Below are 21,999 nucleotides of genomic sequence, written 5' to 3' on the forward strand. Positions count from 1 at the left end.
CCACAGCTGCCTGAGCTGGAAAGCCGCTAAGGCAGGCAGCCCACCAAACACAGGTCAAACACCAAACACAGAGAGAGATGGAGACACTCAAGGGAATGGTGCTGCTTTTCACTATCTTCAGGAGACATTAACAGAGAAGAAATAGTCAGGCTTTCACCTCAGCCTTTTCAGAAAAGGGTGACAACTCTGGGATCCTTGCAGCCTACTACATCTGCTTCGTTTTGCTTTGCTTTACGCAAATCTTCCCAATACAGAAAACAAATGAGACTGTCCTATGGCATTAGCATGAAATCCTTGTCCATAGAGACTTTACAGTGCCATTTCTCCTTCATACTCTAATTGCTCATAACACTTCCTCCTCCCGTTTTCCCCTCCCAAACAAACACAGAAAGGACTTCATCTTTAAAGAATCATTTTAATAATGTCATACAAATTCATGAACTTGACAGATCATGAAAATATCTAACTTCATCATCTCAGTTTTTTTTCCTTTAAATTTCACCAAAAAGTTTTGCATGGTTGACTTTAAAACCATGAGAATCAAAACAAAGAGGTTCAGACTGATAATAGAAAGTCAGCTTTCCCGACAGTGATTCTGCATCTTTGCAAAGAACAGGCACTTACAAAGATCATTAATTTACTGGAACAAAACATAAAATGTCAGTTAGTGACTAATAAAGAATTAAATGCTGTGACTTAAAACCGTCGGCTTCCAAGGCTCTGGCTTCCTATGAAGGCAGGGGTTCCAAGTCCGTTATTTAAAAAAAAAAAAATTCATTATAAGGACAATTTGAAATGGCTCATTTTAAGACTTTAATCAGAGGCTATGGTCCAATCAAGAGAGCCTAAATTTCAGCTGTGTCCCTGCACCTACGAATTGATTCTTAATTCTTCAGAGATAACAGAAGGGAAGCAGTAAACTGGCTTTTAGCATTCTCAAGAGGGAACAGCTGCCGAACGGTGACCACAGCCTCCAACATCCACAGTGCTGCTCTTTAGAGCAGCTTGCACTTGAGTGCTCCTTCCCTCAGTTCCTGTCACTGCTCCCATAACAAACTAACTCCAGTTTTTCAAAGGTCACTTACATGGCGATGAAAAGAGAAGATGAGATCCACTCAACACCGGCAGCAAGTCAGTGTAGATTGAAACAATACTGACGCTAACCAGATATTAGAAGCTGGCTGAAAACACTGACAGTGTACTGTTAACTCTGAAGCACCAGCCTCTCCGAAGCACCTGTGAACAAACAGCAGGCTGATGGGACTGTGCACCGCTTTGTACACTTCTCTCCAGTTGCAAAAATTGGTAAAGAAAAGTGTAAGAGGGTCCTTGTAATGCAAGCACAGTCTACAGCGCTACATTTTTATGAGACCTTGATGCCAACATAATCTTTCACCCAGGTTCAGTTTCTCATTCCAAGGTCAACTTTAAAGCTACAGCTTTTCTTTTTTTAAGACAATTTCTGTATTTAACTCTTGTTAATTTAAAAACAACCAAAAATGGATATTATGAATTTAAAAACCTGCCTCAGCTAAACAGCTTACTGATTAACATTGACTCTTTTAAAAAAGGGAAGTATGGCGGAGGGAAAGGGAAACAAAGTTGGGGAAGATAAGGAAATACTCAAATCGTTATAGATGATTCAACCATGTGTCCCTCACAAAGAGTGGAGAGGCATCGTTTTCATATTGTGTGGTTGCATTGATATCAGGTTTATCTACAAACTCTATCTCGCACATCTGGGTGCTGCAAGGTGAACTCTCCAGCTCCAATACCGTTATATTGTTTGGCACCGAAGAAACAAGGATATTGCTTGGAACAAAAAGGGTCAACTGAGGACCACGGGCCGGCCAGTAGCGACCGAGATTAAAGCCGTTAATCCAAATTTGCCCCTGTTAAAAGAGAAAAAAAACATAAGCAAGTTTTAATAATTTGACAACGATCATTTGACTATAGAACTTCATTAAGCGAAACACTCTTTGCACAGTAACTGAGTTTTCTTGATCTCTCAGTTTGATAGAGCTAAACACCAGGACAGAAAATACGCTCAAGAAAATAGTACAAACAGACAAATGAATCTAGATTCCTTGATGAGTGAAAATCATTGTTAATAATTAAAATGGAAGTGGTCAAATACTGCAGTCATTCCAAATATGGCAATACTTAGGAAAATAAAATGGCAGGTTCCTGTCACTGAATTTTGCATTAAGTTTCAGACTAAAGCAAACCTGAAAAATGTATTTGCTTGAAGCCGATTGCTAAAAAGAGAAAGAAGTCACAAAAAAAGAGGGAAAATCCTAATTCTGTGTTGTGGCTTTTTGTAAAAGTGTAAGACTACACTATTTTGGTAGACCCTTCACGTTGTATAATTTTATGAAAAAGATGCATAGCTTGTTTAGACATACGAAATTCAGATGCTTATTATAATCAGATTACTTAGACAATAAAAGAACCTGTGAAATCACACTACAAGAGAATACTATATTTTGTTTTAGTTACTTTTGACCGTTAAAATGTGGGGGGGGGGGGGGGAGTTCTGTCATGAATTTAATTTCAATCAAATTGTGGTTAACTTGGAATATAAACTTTTAAAATGACTTTTTATAACGGAGGTAGCCAGAATCCCTTCGTTCAAAATACCTATCTAACATTATAATACCTAAAGTTAAAAAATAAAGCAAAATTAGGCAAGTAAAAGAAAAAAAATAGTCATTTACACATTTATACATTTATGTCACCATAAAGTGACACAAACGCATACTTTGCCAACAGTCTTTAGACTGATGAGCTGCAGAAAGTTCAGAACAAAACTGTAAATGGACTCATACTGGGTCAAGCTGAATCTTGGTTTATTAAACAAGACACAAAGGAGGATTTTCGGCTGGTTTAAACAAATAATTTGCTTATGCTCCTCACAGGCCTCCTTTCCACCACATGCCAAACAATTAAGACTTCATTAAACATGAAAAGGGATGGGAACAAGTAAGTTCATCTGTGCTTTTCTCTTGCTTTGGTCTTTAGTAGTTAAGAATATAGAAGAAAAATAAACAACTTCATGGCATTGGCATACACTGATATGAATAATAAAACGGTCTGAGTCCCTAGAAAGTAAGAACTGTTACTGTACTCCTGACTTCTAAAATTGTCTAGGATAGCTGAAATTACAATAACATTTTTAAGGACTTACAGAAGCACAATTGTAGTATACTGACTATTACCATTTAAGATGTTTCAAGGGCTTTTTTCTTGCATTTTCCTTTTCAAGCATTGAAAAATAATTTTTTCTTACTGCAAACAAGTTTTAGGAAATTTGCAAGAGAAATTTTATAAAGAGTTGGTAAATTTGCAAATGCAGGTGTTATTTCAGCTCTCTATCTACTTCCGTGGTATAAGATCCTATCTTGCACAGTTCTACCAAGGTGTTAATAAACTTCAACCTCATATCTTTTTTTTTTTTTTTTAAATCAGATTTATCTTGCTTTGTGGCTTGTTTTTGCAGTATTAAAAAGGCAAGAGAAGAACTATTTATTCAACCTCACTATTAAGCTTTTGCACTAGTTTTAGGAGAAAAGATGGCATTCATGCAAGCTCCCTCCACATGCAAGATGAATTAGCGAGTGTACCATAGATCCCAGCCCTATATGAAATAGGAGTTTAGTGTAGAAATCAGCTGCGCTGAAGTCCTAACGCAGGAGGTGTGATCAGATAAGTCCCTTCTTCTGTTCTTAATCAGACACTGGCTATACCTCATTTTTCTAAGAAAGCTATGAACTTAAGTTCTCAAATCCAAACTGGCCTTAACACTGCAATTTCTAAAGACTGAATACTTACAAATTCACATGTCCAAAATCCAGCGAATCACATCATGTACACTGCCAATAAACACACCTTAGACAAAATAAAGGAGGAGGGGGATCTCCACCTTCAGAAACAAGAAGTTTTCTTTATTGGGGTCAGCAACTAAATCCATGATTCCAGAGGAGTCAAGAAAAACAGTCATGACTCCAAAATACCCTTTTTGATTTAAAAAAAAAAAAAAATCCAGTAAACCTAACCGATAAACCTAGCTGTACATCCAAGGGCAGGTACACTTAAATGCATTGCATTTCCTCAAGTGACAGTGGAAGAAGCTTTGTCAGTAATGAAGGTTTCAAAAACCACTGATGCAAATGATCTACAGCGTAGGTCACGACTGTTAATGCTGCACCTGCCTGCCTGGCTCACCAGCATATCATTCTTTTCCTTAACGTGCTGAGGTAGGATCAACATTAGATCTGCATGTTTTCCTAATAAGTGCCATTTGCCTAGTTCTCTAAGTAATCAGACACCTTGGTTTTAACTCCTATTAAGAGTCCCTCTCCTCACCTTGGCATTAGCAATTTATGCAGTGCCGCTCAAGGAATTAGGGCCCAGATCCAATGGGATCCACTTGACTGGAATTTAAACTTTTACTGCCCTGTGGTTTACAGGCACTTACTCATTGGTAAAGTTATCTGGAAGTCTCAGTTTCTGCCTGCCTCCCTGCCCTGCACCCAGCATCATCTCAGTCTTACTACTCTTGGATATCTTGCGATTTAAAGCTGTGGCTCTGTCTGCATCTCCATTACCTTATAAAGCCCAAAGGATCAATTCAACAGTTATACTTACAGTTCATCTGGGATCTCTTTACCTAGACCCCTTTAGAGGATCAGGTATTACGTAAAATAGAGGTCACTATTTTCAACAGATCAAAGGAAGAGATTCCCACCTACACGTAAGACTTATTGGATTCATCTCCCATTTCAAAGCAGGCTTTACCAGCAGGCAGGTATGGTCAATCTCTCCTCCTGAAAGAAGCCACTATTCAAAAAGGAATTTGTGATTCGCTGGATGACAGAATTTATTGCAGAGGTCCCAGATTCCAGTCTCTGTGCAAAGGACTATTTTTGGATTTTATTCAGTGGCTGTGTCAGATAGAGGAACAAGGACCAAAAGTCAGACTTCCTCATATTCAGGGCTGGCAACACTAAATACCAGCAGTGAATCAGGGTCTCCTGCATACTGGGAAGTGCTCTAACCACTAGAATGCTGTATATAGATCACCAACACTTCCTTCACCTACTCTATTTTGATAGCAATAAGCAAACAAACTGCTTCAGAAAGGACTAGCTAAGCCATCTAACTCCAAAACAGGAACTTCCCTGAAGCCTGGATTTAAATGCCATTCTAAAAGGAGTGACACTTCAATGCACACATTTTGCTGCCAGTGCCTCCCACAGGCTAGTTGAGTTGGTCCTTACCCATCCTGCATGCTGGCTGTTTCAAACCTAGCACTGTGAAAACACGCTCTCCTCTGCTCTAGTTATGCACTAACCCTATCAGAAGTTCCCATTAACAGAGACCTGCCCACAAGCCTCTCATGGCAGTGCTCTTTGATGCATTCAGTCCACTTCTGGGTAACCTCCAGAAGACAGGCAAAAACATCTTCCAGACACTAGACCCACATTTACGGGCACCTCACCAGCAGTTGCATTTGCAGCTTAACTCTCCCTATGATTTGTAACGGGATCCATAGGTCCTCACACAGCCCTGCAAACATGTTCTTAGTTACCTTTAATCAATCTTCAAAGCCAGGAAAATGGCCTTTAGCATCTCACTTTTCCCAGAATAAAAATTCTTTTATCTTAAGACATGCATTCACTCCTTCCCTCTAAAGAGCTGTATCTACTCCACAGCACAGGTCAAAAAAAAAAAAAAAACACACACATAAAAAGCATTTCTAAATAGCCTGACAGGTCATCTTCCTCACTGCTAGAAAACTAATTTTTGTGACACTCCCCTTTCTAGACCAATACCACACATATTTCACATGTATGCTTCCCTCCTCTTAATGATTTATCTCCCGATTTACTTAAAGCAAGGAATCCATTCCCTGGTCATTTAAATACATTTGATACACCTCACAACTACAACCTACTTCAACTGATCCAAGAGACGTAGACTTTGACCTTTCATGCAAGTTTCATTAGCTTTCTGAACAGAATTCAAGTTTTTACTGTAAAAGGTTGTACCTTTGTCCAGCCAGGAAACTTGATGTAGGTGTCTTGAGGCAAGTCTGGAATCCCACTAGGGACTGAAAGTCTACCAGTGTAAAACGTGGGCGCTTCATAACTCGATGGATTACCAACAGATCTCTGTAGTTGCTCAGGCTGGCCATTAATGTCATGCTTCACTGCTCCATCTATATCTAGAGGATAGATTTCCCATTCAACAAGTATATCTTGACCAAGAGTTAAATTTGAAACTAAACCCTAGGAGGAAGGAAAAAAAAAAAAAAAAAAAGAAAAAACATAACATAATTAGCTTCATGTTATTGAAGTTATTTGGCTGCAACTATAAAGTTGAGAATGAAACCTTGGCTGAAGCAAGGTAGTTAAAATAACTGCTAATCGGGGTATGAAAAAAACAAAGCATATGGTCTTCTCTAAATTATAAGCTTTGCTTAAAGATAAAACGTTTCATTTATCCTCTGTGAAAGATCTGTTCCTCTTCAAAATTTTAAGCTTTTCCTGATGTCCAAGCTTCTTTTTCAAACCTTTTCCCCACAACTGTGAAGGTTTCTATTTTGCTTTAACGTGAAGACAGGACTCCAAAAGTTGGGGCTTAATAACAAGCAGAAAAAGCACTAAACACCTTAAGTCTTGAGATGCAGTCAAAAGATTTGGTAACACTGAGTCACTAACTCAAGCCATTAACCCGCACAATAGCGGAGAAAGTGGTATTTACTTCCTATACATCTACTATAGCTAACGTACAGTATCAAAAAAATCAGTTCTTCAAGGCACATGATTTGTGGCTCTGATGCAGTGAAATACTTTAAGCTTAAAGTCAGCTTCAAGACCACAAGTCTTGTTTTGTTTCTATGGAACTGGGGGCACCCTTGAAGCACAGCAGGGTATTCACACAGTGAATGCAAAGGCAAGGTAAGGCCATGCACTAAAAAAAGTGGCAGGAATATTAAGTCACTCCCACATACATGTCCTAATCATGTAATAATAATGAGTTCTAAAGTTGTGCTTTAGTGCAACATAAGGTGTTGATTTTAAACCAACACTGTTACACCCACATAACTCTTTGAATAGGCTTTGCATAGAAGCTGCTTTTCAATGTTACTTAAGTTTTCTTGCAAACATTGCAAATTGGACAGGAACAAGTAGTTATGCGAGTAAAGGCAAAAGCAACACCATGTTTTCTATGGTCTTGGAGGGCTAACACTGCGTCACCTGTCTGTTCTCTGACATCTAATTAGAATCGCACTGACTTCACAAGCCTGGTCATCAGCATAAGTGCTAACAGGATTTCTCTCTTCCTTTACCTAGATGCCCATTTCAAAGAACAGGAACTTACTTTTCTTATATCAGAATGAAATAACTGCACTGAGAATAAATGGTAGAACTTTCTTGCAGATCCCAGGCTTTGCTCTGATAATCAGTTGAAGTAATGCAACACAACTTCGGCCAAAACTTTCTAACCTCTCTCCCTATACCCATCTTTAAGCACTAGGAACGGTGTGATTTTCAAAGGAGATCTCAAGTGCCTACTGACCATGCTCACTTTTGTCTGTATTTGAATGCACATTCAAAGGTGCTGATACGGAGATGAAATTTCCAAGAGAAACACAGATAGAGGTGGCAGTGAGCATGTAAAAAAGAAAAAGAATTAAAACCACGCTCTTGCTTCCTTTGTGTCCTTCAACAACAAGACTTAGATCAGCAGGATGTTTAAAACCAAAAGCTTTTTGATATTCTTTCCCAAAAGCTAGATGGTCCGTTTCAAACGGAAATAAAAAAAGTGAGAAAAAAAAATAGCCAAACAAAACCCACAAAAGCCATTATACTTGCTTAAAAATGGAGAATTTCAAAAATAACTTTAGGGATGACAGTCCCACCTTGCCAAGTCACAACATGCGTAAAAACCCTAAAAATCAAGGCATAATTATTCCTAGTTTTCAAAATCAACACAAAGAACACCTGCCTTAAGGAAGAGAGTGAGGCATTCTATGTAAAGAAGCAATGCACGTTTCCAGAAGCTACCTGAGAAAGACTCGCTCTCCTACCTTCAAGGATCCTGCTTTCAGAGGATTGCACGTGCCCAGCTAAACTTCCTTTCATTCTTAATCTTTTAAAGGCTGAATACTGATGTAAGTGTGAATTTCAACTCAACCACAGCAACACCTAACACCTGCTTAATCCAACCTCTAACCTTTTATTCTGTTACCTTCATTTAGCACTCAGTGCACAGGTTTATTTATCACCTCGACTGTTCCCCCTCCACACCAAAAAGTACATTGTGCTGAATGTGTACGAGGGCGAAACATTGGGTAACTAGCTGCCCTCCTTTGCTACTCAGATAAAAAGCCAGGTACCTTGAAAAGACAGCAGAGACAGAGCTGGCACTACTGCTGTCCACTGGATTTGTATATGCCACAAGCACAGTGACGACTCGGTTGCTGATGCTTTTAATTGAGGGCCTTTCAAACACCCTAAAAGTTCCCACAGCCCTACCTCTCATATATATTAATTTTTGCCTTGATTAGGATTTAAAGAACTCTTTGTCTTCTAAAATCTAAGGCAGGACAAACTGCTGTTCAATACAGCGTAAGCCTGCAGGCTAAGAGCTTAGCAAATGCTGACAAGTACTTTGCTTTGCCTAGACTAGAGTCTCAGTATAACTGGAGACACACCTAGAAATCCTTGTCACAACACACTTAAGAACGTAACAACCAGTTAAGTCCCCTGAAAATCAAACCTGAGCTGAAGTTATTCTACGCTGCTTAATCATAAGCAATATATCCTTCTTTAGCAGTGCAAACAGCCCCTTCATAATCATGGGAGCAAAACGTAACTATGAACATGGGAGATGCTGCCTAAGGGTGATCTTGCAAGACCCTTCCCAATCAATTATTTATGACTGAACTGGATTCTGTAATGGGACCACAGGCTGGACCAGAGTTTGTGGTCTCATCAGCAAAGTGAGTCAAGAGGTACATGCACTTTATTTTACCTTCTTCCTCTATGTACAACCTTAAAAATCCTACTTCCTTACACCACATACATGCCTTTCCTAGATAACTAAATAGTATTGTTCAGGCAACTGCCCTCTACCGGATGTTCCTCTTCCTCCTGCTCTTGCATCCAAATTAATCAATGAGTACTTTGGATAAGCCTTAATTCTCCTCTGAGACACCTAACGAACAGAAGTTAGATCGAGAGGAAACATGAGCTTCTAATTCACCTGGCAATTATTAAACTGGACAGTCATTAAACTTTTGACAAGGTTTCCAAAAGAACACTGCCAAATCAATTTAGGCCAAGTCAAATCTAGGGGCAGTCTAATAGATATTCTTGCTGTTAGGGACTCGCAAATTTCTTCTCAAAGGTAAAGCTTTCTGTCATTACTTCATTATTATTTATAACCCAGTTAACATCAAAAACTAAAAAAAAAACTAGCACCCCTTAGCACTCAACCTTGCAGAAACACAATAAAAAATTGGTAACTACAATACTTTTCTCTCCCCCTTCTCTTTAGAAAACCTCACACAGCACTGAGGATCCCATTAATTCTAAAACAAGGAAAGTTTCCCTTTTGCCCCTGCCCTTCCCAGTGTTACTTTAGTGACATCACCACTAATGAGGGGAGGTGACAGTTCCCAAGTGCAGCATGGATTCAGAAGCATTCAGAGGCTTTCTGATAGTTATTCCTAACATCTAATCAATCCAAACCCGAGCCGGAAATTTTGTCTGGTAAACTGCTTGTGAGACAGCCTGAAAATTTTGCAAGGGTACACTGCTGATAAATGAAACTGGATGTGGGAAGAGATACAAATGTACACACACACAAACACACAAATACACCCCCAGGATTCACAAGCCTCAAAGTAAGGCCATGATCTAGGTGGAATTCCAACCTATTTTTGGGTTTATCCTAATAGCTTTGCACATCTTAGAATGTTAGCTATGTGTTCAGTTCATCCTGAAAGGCTTGTGGGCGACACTTTGGCTGGCAGCACAAGTCAACCAACAAAAAAAAAACATTAAAAGACGTCTGTCAGTTTTTAATTCCACTTTGATTTTGGTGACAGAAAGACTCAAATAAAAACTAGTGAGTAGTTAGATTTTGAGGTGAAGTTACAGCTGTGTAATCCTGATCTTTCTACTCTTTCCAACCCAGTACTTTCTTTTTTAAAAAAGGTGCTTAACTGATTTTACTTACCTTAAAGTCATTATTGTATCGACCAAAGTTGACTCGGCCCATGTTCTCTACCAAGATGTCCAGATTTGCTCCAGCCTTTCCAGTTATATTTATCGTAAGCGATTCGCCCCTTTCAAGGACACCCTGAGGAACCTGTATGAATTATACCAAAAGAAAGAAAACAATAACCACTGAAAAAGGACAATAACCTGTTGTTATTTGTCTTTTCAGCTTGCACGAAGAAAAGAAAGGGAAGAAGGAAACAAAAGTAGAAAAAAGAAATTATCTCCCTTTCCTCCTCTCTCACTTGAGCAAGCACACAGTGCAAGCTGCTATGTCAGTCTTCACATTTCAGCAAGCCAACTGGATATGTTACTAGGCAGCATTTAGAAAACTGAAGCCATCACTTTCCTCAAATGCAAGGTATATTTAATTCAGCTAACTATCAACTTTAGAATGTTAGTGTTTTCCGACACACTTGATTCACAAAAAGCAAGTTGTCAAAATTAAATCTAGATGATTGAAAAGATTTTGCAAATGTCAGAGATTAAAAGACGATTCATCCTCCAATTAAGCTCCCATCAATATTTATCTTTATTTATTCTCATTTTCACAAATTAGGAAAGAAGAGCTGGGCATGACCACAAAGGTTATTCTTTGATCTGTGCAGATCTGCATAAGAACTAGGCTATCAAAACCCATGAATTGGTATTAATTCTTATTAAGCAGGAACAAACCCCCGCTTAAGGGAAGAAAGGTAAAGTCTACATCCTGTACATTATACTTCTTTTTTTTCATTTGTGGTCAGAAGTCAGTTTCATAACGTAAGATGTAGGCTCACGCTTCCACTTCCCCTTACCCTCAAAGGAAAAAAAGAAAAAGAAAAAAAAAAGAATGGAAACTCTTTAGAAAGTTGCCAAGCATAAACATATTATAAAACTATTTCATGAACCTGCAATTAAGCCCTTCTTCTAGGTATTTTTCCGCTGAAGTCACGAGCCTACATCAATATTCAAGTATCTCAAAAGTGGAAACCATTACATTTTCCTTAGAAATGTTAGATACATATTCATATTTTTGAAATATGTATTGACACTTAGTATGAATCAACTGTGTATTTCCTTCCTCCATCTTATTTAATATGCTTATGTAATACAGTTATTTTGGTAAGCTGGAGAGAGGAGGAGAAACAAACAAAGGCAGACTGTAACCATGTCTTTGGTGAAAGCCACCCATTACAGAAACAGAGACCAACAGACAATGCTTACCCCATCCACAGAGACATAGGCACGGTCATGGACTCCATTTAAAGGCGAAGAGAGTTGTGTTGGCTCCGTATAGTTTTTTGGAAGCATAGTTCTGTACAATACAAACCCAAAATACTAAGAAAGGGGGTAGGAAAAAAAGAAAGATTAATGAATCAAGTTAATTTGTAGCTTCAATTCAGGTCATGAATTACAAATATCCCACATTCCTACATACATGCTCAGATTGAAACATTACTTTGCATTCACTCCAGATAGCATCTATCAGAGATACCAGCTTGAGATTAGAGTTCACTTTGACCTTTAAGTGAGGGGTGAAAATTTCAAAAAGTTTCCATTTAAAAATGTTTCATCTGTATATTTACATAAGCTTAAAAGATAAGGATCTTGGCTATGAAGGCATTTTCTCAATAAAAACAAAATAGTTACTCATTGACAATACTGAGTTCTTCATTAAAATCACTGAAAAAAATACCTGGAAAATCCTTCCGTTACTGAATTTATGTAACAAACCTAAAAGTCACCAAACTGACAGATTAATCAGATGGATACTATCTCTTTTACAAACTAACTGATTTACATCAGGAGAATTTTAGAATATTTTTCACTCAGTTCCCCAGCAGGGAAAAAAACAGTCACAGTCATTAGATTTGTTCTCATCACAAGTGAAACGCAAATTAAAAACAAAAAAATGCATCGTCTCTTTCACCCAGTAGCCACAAAATCATTTTTCTGCAAGATTTGGATTTTAGCATGGTCCTGACAGGAAGAAGTGAGAGCTAACCAGTTCCTGCCCTCTGTAGGTATCAGTATCATTTGCAACAAGGTGCCCAGAGAATGGAAGAGGGGTGAGGAATGAGAAGATGCTGGAAGCTCCTCTGGCTGCCCTCTTTCCTCAGGAGTTTTCCTAGGCAAGGTACTACAGGTGTGAAGGCCAGAGGACAAGAGAAAGAAGCCCACTAGAAAAGACATCCAGCCACAACGTAATACCTGCAATTTCTCCAGTACCTCTGTATTAGTGGCTATGTCAAGAAAAATCTGAGCTTTGAATCCTTACTTGCATATTGCCTTACAAAACATCCCAGGCACCTGCCAAACTGCTTCCCCCTTTTCTCCTTCCCCCAGCTACCACCACCATCACATCCTCTGGGAGTAACTTATTTGAGCCACAGGCAATTAGCACCCATGCTCCTGTCTGTGCTAAGTTCAGCACAGAAGTGGTCAAGGAGCCATGTGCCCTTCAGGGAAAGGTAGAATCACTCAGCAACGAAGGGAAGACCTTTTGCTGCAAGGGAAGCTATGGAAAGTCACCACAACTGACAGAGACATTGACGCAGAGAGAGAGGAGCAAAGAGGGAAGAAGGGGAGTCAGGAGAAGCCATAGCAAAACGCAGAGAATGGTACTTTTCCATCTCAGCCAGTGAGGTGAATGCCCAGGGCAGTGGGTTACAACAGCTCCAGGAGGTCGCTCCCAAAGTTTTCCCTTACCATCTTCTCTTGCCCCATCAGACATTTAGTAAAAGAATGGGACTAAAAACAACCAAAGTGTCAAGCGGGTGGCATGCCTCATTCTCCAGGCTGCCCAACCTGCATGAGAAAGTGCTGTCTCAGACACTGTTCTCACTTGGATGGAGCAGCAGGTGGGGAGAGAGAAAAATAGAATAAGGAAAAATAGAGATGAACAAAGATAGACAGATAAAATACCAAAGTATCTTAAGAATCTGAAAATCAGTACTTCAGAGAGGAAAGATGAAGTAGAAACCCTGGACAGTATATATATATTCATGGAAAGAGAAGAATCTCGGGTGCAAAACAGGAGCGCTGCCAAATACGGAAAGGTCTCCAGTGCAAAAATCCTAATCACCTTTACAATACTATTACTACCTGTGCTGAGATACAGTATAAGACACTGGACATGAGGAGTCACACCAAGGAGGGCTGTTCAAATAAACTTCACAAAATGACTGCAAAGCGCCTACCAAGAACTCCTTACCTGCTTTAGCTGAACAAAGGTTAAAGGGTAAGTGCTTTTTACTGGTCCAGCAGGTGACAGTTTGTCAAGAACCTCCACCACAGTACCCACCTGCAGCACAGAAAAAGCAGACGTGTAGGTCAGTAAAATTTGGTCTAAATATAACAGCTGGCATATCAGGCCGCCTGGCCAGCTAGCTGTGTCTGCCCAAAAGAAAAGCAAAGACAACTGAAGCCCTTATATCACCTTTATATACATTGAGACACTTCAATAATCTACAATAATAGAACACAGTGCAGAGAACTGATGAAATCTGAAAAAAAACCATACTACATACAGAGGAACGCTTTAAAAAAAAATTCAGATCTTTTAAGTTTGCTTTGCATTCATAAAGTGATCCTTTATTATTTAATGAGAACTAACCCAGGAGTTTTTCACAAAAGTTCCATAAGCAAACATTACGGCTCTAGACAATAAAGATAAAGCAACCGTATTATCCAAATTCCATGCGCTGTACTTGCGCCACGCTAGTGTGAAAGTGCCACTGATTTCCAGTAAGTTACTCTAGAATCATTCCAAGGTAAGCTAGAATAAAATCTGGTTCTATCAAGAGTTATCCAAGAGGTATTTACTTTACTTAGTCTTAAAAGATAGTAATTATCTTAAATCTGTAATTCATACACAAGCAGTCAGATTGATTTTAGTGAGTTTGGCAGCATGCTTTAGGCTATTCACGTGCTTGAGTACCCCGCTGAATCAGGACTGACATACGCCTTTTCTTGCCATCTGCAATTGCCTTTTGCAATTATAGATGCTTTCCATTCATCTACAATTCTTTCTCAAACTCTGCCATTAATTTGGTATGTTAATAAAGACACACACAATATGCACAGTATCCTCCAAGCTCAAAAATCAACTGTATTTATACCTGTCATGCAAGATCTTGCTCCATTTCACAAAAAGTATCGCCACTGTTCACACACATCACACATTTAAAGTATCACAAACATAGATTGGCTTTCAAATACCCTCTTAGGAAAAAAATAGAGTTAAAAAAAATAGGCTTTTAAAAATAGCATCAAATTGTATACTCCACGAGCACGGTCAGCCAAAAAAAAAAAAAAAAAAAGACTTCTTTAGACTGCTTCAATAATGGAAGTATTACATTTTTGCACAGCATACCCAAAAATGAGAAGTGCTGAAATATTAAAAAACAGAGTAGTCTATGTGAAATACTTTCTATAGATGAGAGAAGCCATCATGAATCACCTATGTACATGCAATTATTTCTTCAGTAGGTATAAAAAAATTGATGTGGTTTTCTCTTGCAACAATATTATTTTAATATCTGTCAACTCTAAACTGAAAACAAGGTACATGTAGTTACCACAGTAACTACAATTCAGTCCAAACTGCACCATATCCACCACGTTTACTTTGCACTGCCTGCAAGTTCACTGAAGATAGAAATCACTCTTCCTCCATTTGCATTAGTTTGTCAAACAAACATCCACTATATTCTGACTACCTACATCCATGCAGCACTAGGCAGTCACTGTGCGCCACTTGCTTTAGTGGTTTGCCTGTCCTTGATTCTCTTCCATGATACAGGACAGGATCCACTTACTTGCCTGTTTCTGTCGCACCAGGAGGAATAGCACACCCTTCCTTTCCCATGACAGCACTTATTTTGTCTCATCACCGCATGCAGTTTTGCCCATCTACAGCTCTGACTGTTTGCACACATTGATATCAATAGATCAAAACATGGAACAGCATCTACCTGCCTTCCCATGCAGGGTACCAAAGATGCTGGAAATTATTCAGAGCATTGGAGAAGCAGTAGGAAGTTCTTGGAAGAAACACAAAACTCAGCGAATGCTAAGATTACATCCTTTTCCTCACATTGATTTTACCACAGGGTGATAGGGAGCCTTCTCAAGTCATGTATTCCTTCCTCCCTATTTTCTACACTTTGAGGTGCACACTGGAGTTTCTCAAACTGGAGTTTCCAGTTTTTTCACTGGAAAACCCACGGCTGTATGAGCAGACAGTATGATAGCAGTGGTTCCCAACTTCTGCATGAAGACATAGCTCTAAATGGACTTTTGAAATGAACTTAACTCTTCAGCTCGATACAAGAAAACCAGAAGAGGTATAATCCTCTTGGTAATCCCATGACTAACTGAAAGTTAGCTCTCCCTTACTAGTCTATAGCTCAGCACCTTCGCCCTGGCAAGACAACTATCAGTCAAACGATGGCCTGCAAAATTTTAACGAAAGTCACCTGTTTCTGTATTTCCAACTTAAGAACCCTGTTTTTGGCCCCCAACTCTTCTTGCCCATATGACTGCACAAATAAACACATGTCAGGGTTGCCAGCCACTTGCTATTGCTTGAGCTCTTCACACCCCAAGGACTGATGACAACCCCAGAAGCTAAAAGTCCGCAGGTTACAGTGCCAGGGCAGGCGTTTCCTCCTGACCATGCACTCCTCAGGGTCCTCCAAGTGATAAGCAGAAACTACCACCTGCTCACAAGCCTGCACAGCCACGTGTGCACATTGCAGACACTCAAACTTATTTGTCTGCCTCTGGAAAAGATGCTCCCTGCATTCTGGGTCTTAAACCCCCTCCACTGTCTCACATTTCTTGATCTCACCTATTGCTGCTCTGCCTTTGCTTGCCCCTTCAACACTTCTCTCTTGCATCTCTGCAACGAGATGCTTCCTCATGGCCTGCTTTCCTGTCCTCTTCCGTAGCAACGTTAGTGTATCCAGGCAAGTTTTAATAAATTCTCCCCTCTCCCCGGAGATTTCTTCTTTAAAATCATTCAATAGCTCAGAATGAACACCTGCCTGATCAGGAGACAGTGGGTTTTTTACTAGACTGGGTTCCCCAGTTATTCTCAGCTAGGACAACCTACATGCAAAAGTTCTGGCGGACCCTTTAAACAGTAAAACAAAACAAAACAAAAAAAAACAAAGGAAAACACTAATTTCTCAGATTTTTCCCTGTGCCACAGTGCAGTAAGGAAAGAAGTAAGCGCAAACAAACAATTAAAGGAAACAGTAAGACGTCGACACACGATCCTATAATCGTCATATTACTATATTGCTTCTACAGTTTATCAAGTACTTCACATATGTGCATATAACTGCTAGCTCCGGTAAAACAGCCATCTTGAGATACAAGAAAGAGGGACGAGAGAGCTTCTGCACTATGCTGTTTCTGGTTATTCTCTACCACTTGATCTGGAGTTTCTCCTGTTGCTATCTGCCAGAAAATCCTTCACCTTTTATAAGTTATCCCTCCTAGATACCCTCCCCGCATATGCACAGAATAAATACATAAATAAACCCCCCAAAACAGTGGACATGACTGAGCAGCTCATCAGGTACTTAGGGACTGAATTAATCACAGAATGTCTTGTAGGAAAGATTACAGGAATAGGCTGCTCTGGTTACACATGCCTCTGTAAAGTACACCATATGTCTACTGAAAACACTCCTAAGTTTCCTTTCCTTCTTCCTCTCTGCAAAAGTGCCATGGGAATTAGTTCACAGCAGTAGATTCAATGCGTTCCATAGGAGACCGACTGCTGGACCCTGATTGCACAGTGAAACTTTATGGTACCTGTTATACTATGGACTATGGTAACTGTTATAGCACTGTCACTGCAAATGTTACAGCTGGGAAGATTATGACTACAGAAGCTGAAGTCCTATAATATTTCCTCCTTGATATTCATTAAATACTTTTAGGCTTCTCCAAGCAAGGTGCATAGGAGAAACAAACTTTACCTCGTCCCAACAGGGACTAGAATGCAACATGTTGTTGGGAGGACTGTTTTGGCAGGGGCAGACAGCACAAGCCCTCCATGATTTGAGGCTCATGGTTACACTGCACCCATGACACAGCGTAACAAAGTAGAGGGGAAACCAGCAGCTGAAATAAAGGGTGGGTTTGTAGAACAGAGAGCAGCTTTCTTCCCAGAAAACAATTCTAGAGGCTTTCGGTACAGATGGCAGTATCTGTACAGGCAAGGATAGGAATCGCACACCTGCCAGTGTAGATATGCCATCTCACTTCCTAAAACTGCTGGGTGCAGAATGAAACACAGCCTCTTAAGAAACCGTACAGGAACAGGGTTTCCACTGCGATGACCACGACAAAGTTGCGATGTTCCAGCCTCTCTAGTCATCTGTCTTCACCTCTCCTTTGTGAGAAGGTTTCCAGACCAGACACGCTTTAGCTTTCATTTCTTGCAGGCATGAAAGGGAGCGTTCATCACTTCAGTGAAATAGGACAGCCCCATCTGAGAGGCACGAACCAAGAGAAAACGGGGAGTCAGAATCTGATTACAAGGTCCCTAAGTGCCTGCAACTCCCACCTACAGTAGCAGCAGAAATGGCAAGTGTAATGATAATGATATATAATCGGTCATTACCAAATATAAACCGCAGTTCAGTGAAATTTCATATGGCAACCCCTTGCCTAAGAAGTCTGAAGATACTCAAGGGTTGTTGAACACGATATATATCTTTGTCAGCTTTCACTGGTGAATCACCATTATGAAAAACTGATTCCTGCCCACCACTTGAGTAGAACAACGGCTGCAAAGCCTTATCACTACCAAATTTTGCAACACTTCAGCTGCAGTGGCGTAACAGATCAGATACACTGCTGATTGAAGAGGTGGCTGGCTCACAACGAAGAGGAGAAAGTATAAGTCAAAACATCATGAATTAGAGTATCCAGTACACCAGCTGCAGTAATCCTCCACCTCAGGACAACTTATTTGTGAGCAGCAGAACGAATGAAGCCAAGTTCATACTGGTCTGTCTCTTGCATCTCCAAAACCTTCGTCTCTGCTCATCGCAGTAACCCAGTTCTCAACCATATTCCACAGAAAACCGTCACTAACCCTAAAGTGACAGTGCTATGGACAGACCCCAGCTATTCATGTGCTGACGAGCATGACTGCTGCCAAACAGGATATATCAAGGCTGTGTTCTGCATGCTTTTCCCTCAGTAGGAAAGTAAATTAGTTTCTCTCATCAGCTGCAGATTTTCATAAATCTTGTAATAAGCTATACCACTGAGACTTTCAGATTTATTGAAAATAGTCCATATTCAAAATTTACAACACCTAGAACTATTTACTTAGAAGATACATACTTCCCATCTGCCTTTTCCCTTTCGGAGGCATCACCAGCTACAGAAACACTCTTTGCTCATTCCTCATGCCAGCACTCCCTCAGCTCCACTATTCACACGAGTTACCTTAGTTAGACAACTACAATTCTCTTGTTTTATGAAAATATATCATTTCAGTTTAGTAAAATTTCATATACATATAGCACACTGTAAAAATTATCTTTTATTTCCAGATAGCATATATTTGCTCTTTTTCCATCATAGGCATCATTCTTAACTCCCAAGCTCTGTGCCCTCCTTCCTGAAAGTTTGCTTTCAAGTTTTTCCTCTCTACTTTGTATGTTATCTGGAGGCTAACATTACACCCTCAAACATTTCTTGCAAAAAGCAAACATACAACATTGCAAAAAGATACACCTACCAGATTACAAATATTAATTTACCTTCTGCAAGCGAATCTTCCCGTATGCAAATTTGGGTGTTGTTGGAGGGATAAGGCCTTCTGGTAACTGCTTATACTAGAAAGGGAAGGAGGGGGAAAAAAAACAACCCACATGAGACAAATACAAATATTTTAAAACTTAATTCTCACTTTCCACTTCACAACTTACAAAAGTAGAACTTTGGCTAAAAGTAGGTATTCTCACAGTGTTAATGAATTACACTTGCGCCTAGGCGCAGAAGGAGGTTTTTAAAAAAAATCCATCTGATTTGATCACATACGGTAAATGTAATTTTTAATGAATACTCAACTCGAGGTGACCATAAAACAGATGGAAAACAAAGCAGCTGCCAAAGAATCACGCTGTCCTTGGAGCCCTCCTGTGGCTGGAGCTTGCATTACTGTCTGCCTACAGCCCATCTGGAATCATCCCTCAAGTCAATGGGAGCTTCAGCTCAACCTTTCCAAGCGTTCACGGCAGTACTTCCATCCGATCCTCCCACCCTTCCTTAGCAGCACTTTCATATGGGAACTGCTGGCCCCTTGTGCCTTCCCCCTCAGTTCAGGGTTACTGCTTGCTGCTTCCCCCCTACACCTGCTAACCCGTTGCTACCTAGGCTGGCTTCTTTTAGAAACAGCTGTGAAAGCCTCACGGCCAGGGGAGGTAACTTAGCTCACGACTTCCAGGCTGCTGGGTGAACTGCTACCCCATAGTGGCTCAGCAAACACAGAGAGGAGGCTGTAGAAGAATTTACATAAATAAATCTTAAAGGCATGAAGTTTAAGTTATCCTAAAGGCATAAATCTTAAAGGCACTCTTTTCACATGCCACATAAGCCAAGGCTGCTTTGTCAAACTGGTCCATTCTTTCAGTTACGCTTTAGCTGTCACGGCCTCTGTTTGGAGGTAGGGAGCTGCTGGAGCCTTCGCCCCATTCAGCACACGTCCCCTGGGCGGCCACAAGCCTGGCAGCAATTCTCACACGGGGGAGCGGCACCTTTGACAACTGTGGTTTATGGAATTTACCACCTCTCATCCCACCTGTATACTTTTATCTGACGTGTACCAGGCCTCGGGCCGTGCTCTGGCTCCTCTAGCCCGTTTCTTGTGCCCTTTCCTCCATCAGCTTTTCAGGCTGCAGAGCTCCATGGTAGCCAAAGCAGTGGCCGTGATCCCACCTTCCTTTGGCCACATTCACACATTCCCTCCCCAGTCACACCTTTTTACTGAGCCACTTTGGCACGCTAACCCAGTGGGAAGCTAACGCAGAAGCAAAAGCGTGCTTAACTTTTTCTGGGAGTAGCTCACTGAAACGATTTAACGCAGAGTCCAAGGAGCCTGGAGCCCACAGACCCACCGCAGCAGGATGTTAACACAGCTCCAGCTCTTGTGCAACCACCGCTCCCTCCACAGCTCCACAAACCTATGAGATCTCTGCGTTAGCTCCCCTCTGCTCCTGGCCTAGACAACTGCCTGCAAACCAGGAGCGACAGTCTGATAGGGAAATATTCTGACAGTCAGCCTACTTCTAGTTACTTCTCTCCCTAAATCGCTAGGAAGAGCTGCCAGAGATCAGCTTACAGCATTGCTGGGGAACGAAGGGGCCAAGGAGGTCCACCAGCTGCTTGGATGCCTTTGAGGCACAGTGACTTTAGACAGGGGCTCTCTCCCCATATCCCAGTCCCTTCATTCCCGAGCCTCGAACCTCTTTGCCTTCTTGCCATATCAAACCCTCTCCTCTTTCCTCCCATTACTCGTCCCCGGCTTTATGTTCAGACTTCCCACTTGATCTCTCATTTACTGAACACTATACACTATAGAGAGAAAACTTTTACAGACAAGAAACCTACGTGATCAAGCAGTCTAAGTCTGCTTTTTAACACATGTGCACAAATGACCCCACCTGGGCAGGTTATCTTAATCTGCACATTTAGTAACTTCTGAGTGCTTAATTTGGCAACCCTTAGGGTTTTTTTTTTTTTTTTCCTTTTAATATATATAAATTCAGGGAGGTATTGAAGGGCCATTTTTCTTGGGGATTTTGTTGGATTTACACATGGCACAGCTGGCATAAAAATCACACTCAAAAGTTTGCCTCTGCACCGGAACAATTTTTTTTCTTTTTTAAACCGATCACAGCAGTATAACTCCCAGTGCCCTTCTGTCAACTCTCAACCACAGACTGATGAAAACCTGATTCGTATTTCTGGATAACAAGTTCATTTCTTTCTCTCTGTATGTGAAAATAATCAAATCATTCAGGCTTCAAAAAAAAAAAAAAACAAACAAACAGGAAAAAAAAGAAAAGATACCAAAAGTAGAAAGTCTCAGGCCAAATGGTAGAAATCAGAGAATACCGTGAGTACTTGAAAGAAATGTTTAGACTGAAACTTTCCTTCTTGATTATATTTATTAACTGAGAGAAAGGAAGATTATAATGCGTTAGCCTTGTAGCAAAGCTAACATTTTGAGAACTGTCATTAGCTACAGGCCAACTTTATTTTCTTACATCAGCTTCAGCTCAAACTGCATTTGAGTGAATTTACTATGATGGGTTTAGAACCCGCAGCAGAGACAAAAAAACGTCACTGAGATCCTATGGATATGGAAGATAAAGAGATAAACAAACCACACCATAAAAAGATGTGCCATGACCCAAAACATACTGAACATTTCAGATCTTATCAAGGCTGTCTCAATTGCACTAGAACAGTCCTTGATGTTCAGATAGGGATCTTGCCTTGAAGAAAACAACTCAAAAACAGGAAGTTTGGGAATGTCTTTGGTGAGAAAAGCTGCACCAAGATAGGAAGTTCCTCCTATCAAAATCATCCTGTCAGTGGAAAGCTTGGGGACAATGGAGGAATTTAAGAAATGATCCATACCAGGCTTTCCATACTTCACCCTAGAGACAGTGTAATAAACTTCTAT

At 40.3% G+C, this 21,999-nt stretch overlaps 1 protein-coding gene across 1 annotated transcript in view; it reads right to left on the minus strand.

Moving 5' to 3' along the window:
- Window positions 1-395: 395 nt before the first annotated feature.
- Window positions 396-21,999, minus strand: part of GLB1 (galactosidase beta 1) — a 48,674-nt gene continuing 27,070 nt past the window's right edge. Inside the window, exons 11-16 of the mRNA XM_068935718.1 lie at window positions 19,070-19,144; window positions 13,489-13,578; window positions 11,499-11,612; window positions 10,252-10,383; window positions 6,051-6,290; window positions 396-1,892 (exon numbers count right to left, since the gene is read on the minus strand). Coding sequence (XP_068791819.1) covers window positions 1,632-1,892; window positions 6,051-6,290; window positions 10,252-10,383; window positions 11,499-11,612; window positions 13,489-13,578; window positions 19,070-19,144 — 912 coding nt within the window. The 3' untranslated portion in view covers window positions 396-1,631. The remainder of the gene's footprint in view (window positions 1,893-6,050; window positions 6,291-10,251; window positions 10,384-11,498; window positions 11,613-13,488; window positions 13,579-19,069; window positions 19,145-21,999) is intronic.

This window comes from Struthio camelus, chromosome 2 (assembly GCF_040807025.1).
Source record: "Struthio camelus isolate bStrCam1 chromosome 2, bStrCam1.hap1, whole genome shotgun sequence".
NCBI classification, from domain to species: Eukaryota; Metazoa; Chordata; class Aves; order Struthioniformes; family Struthionidae; genus Struthio; species Struthio camelus.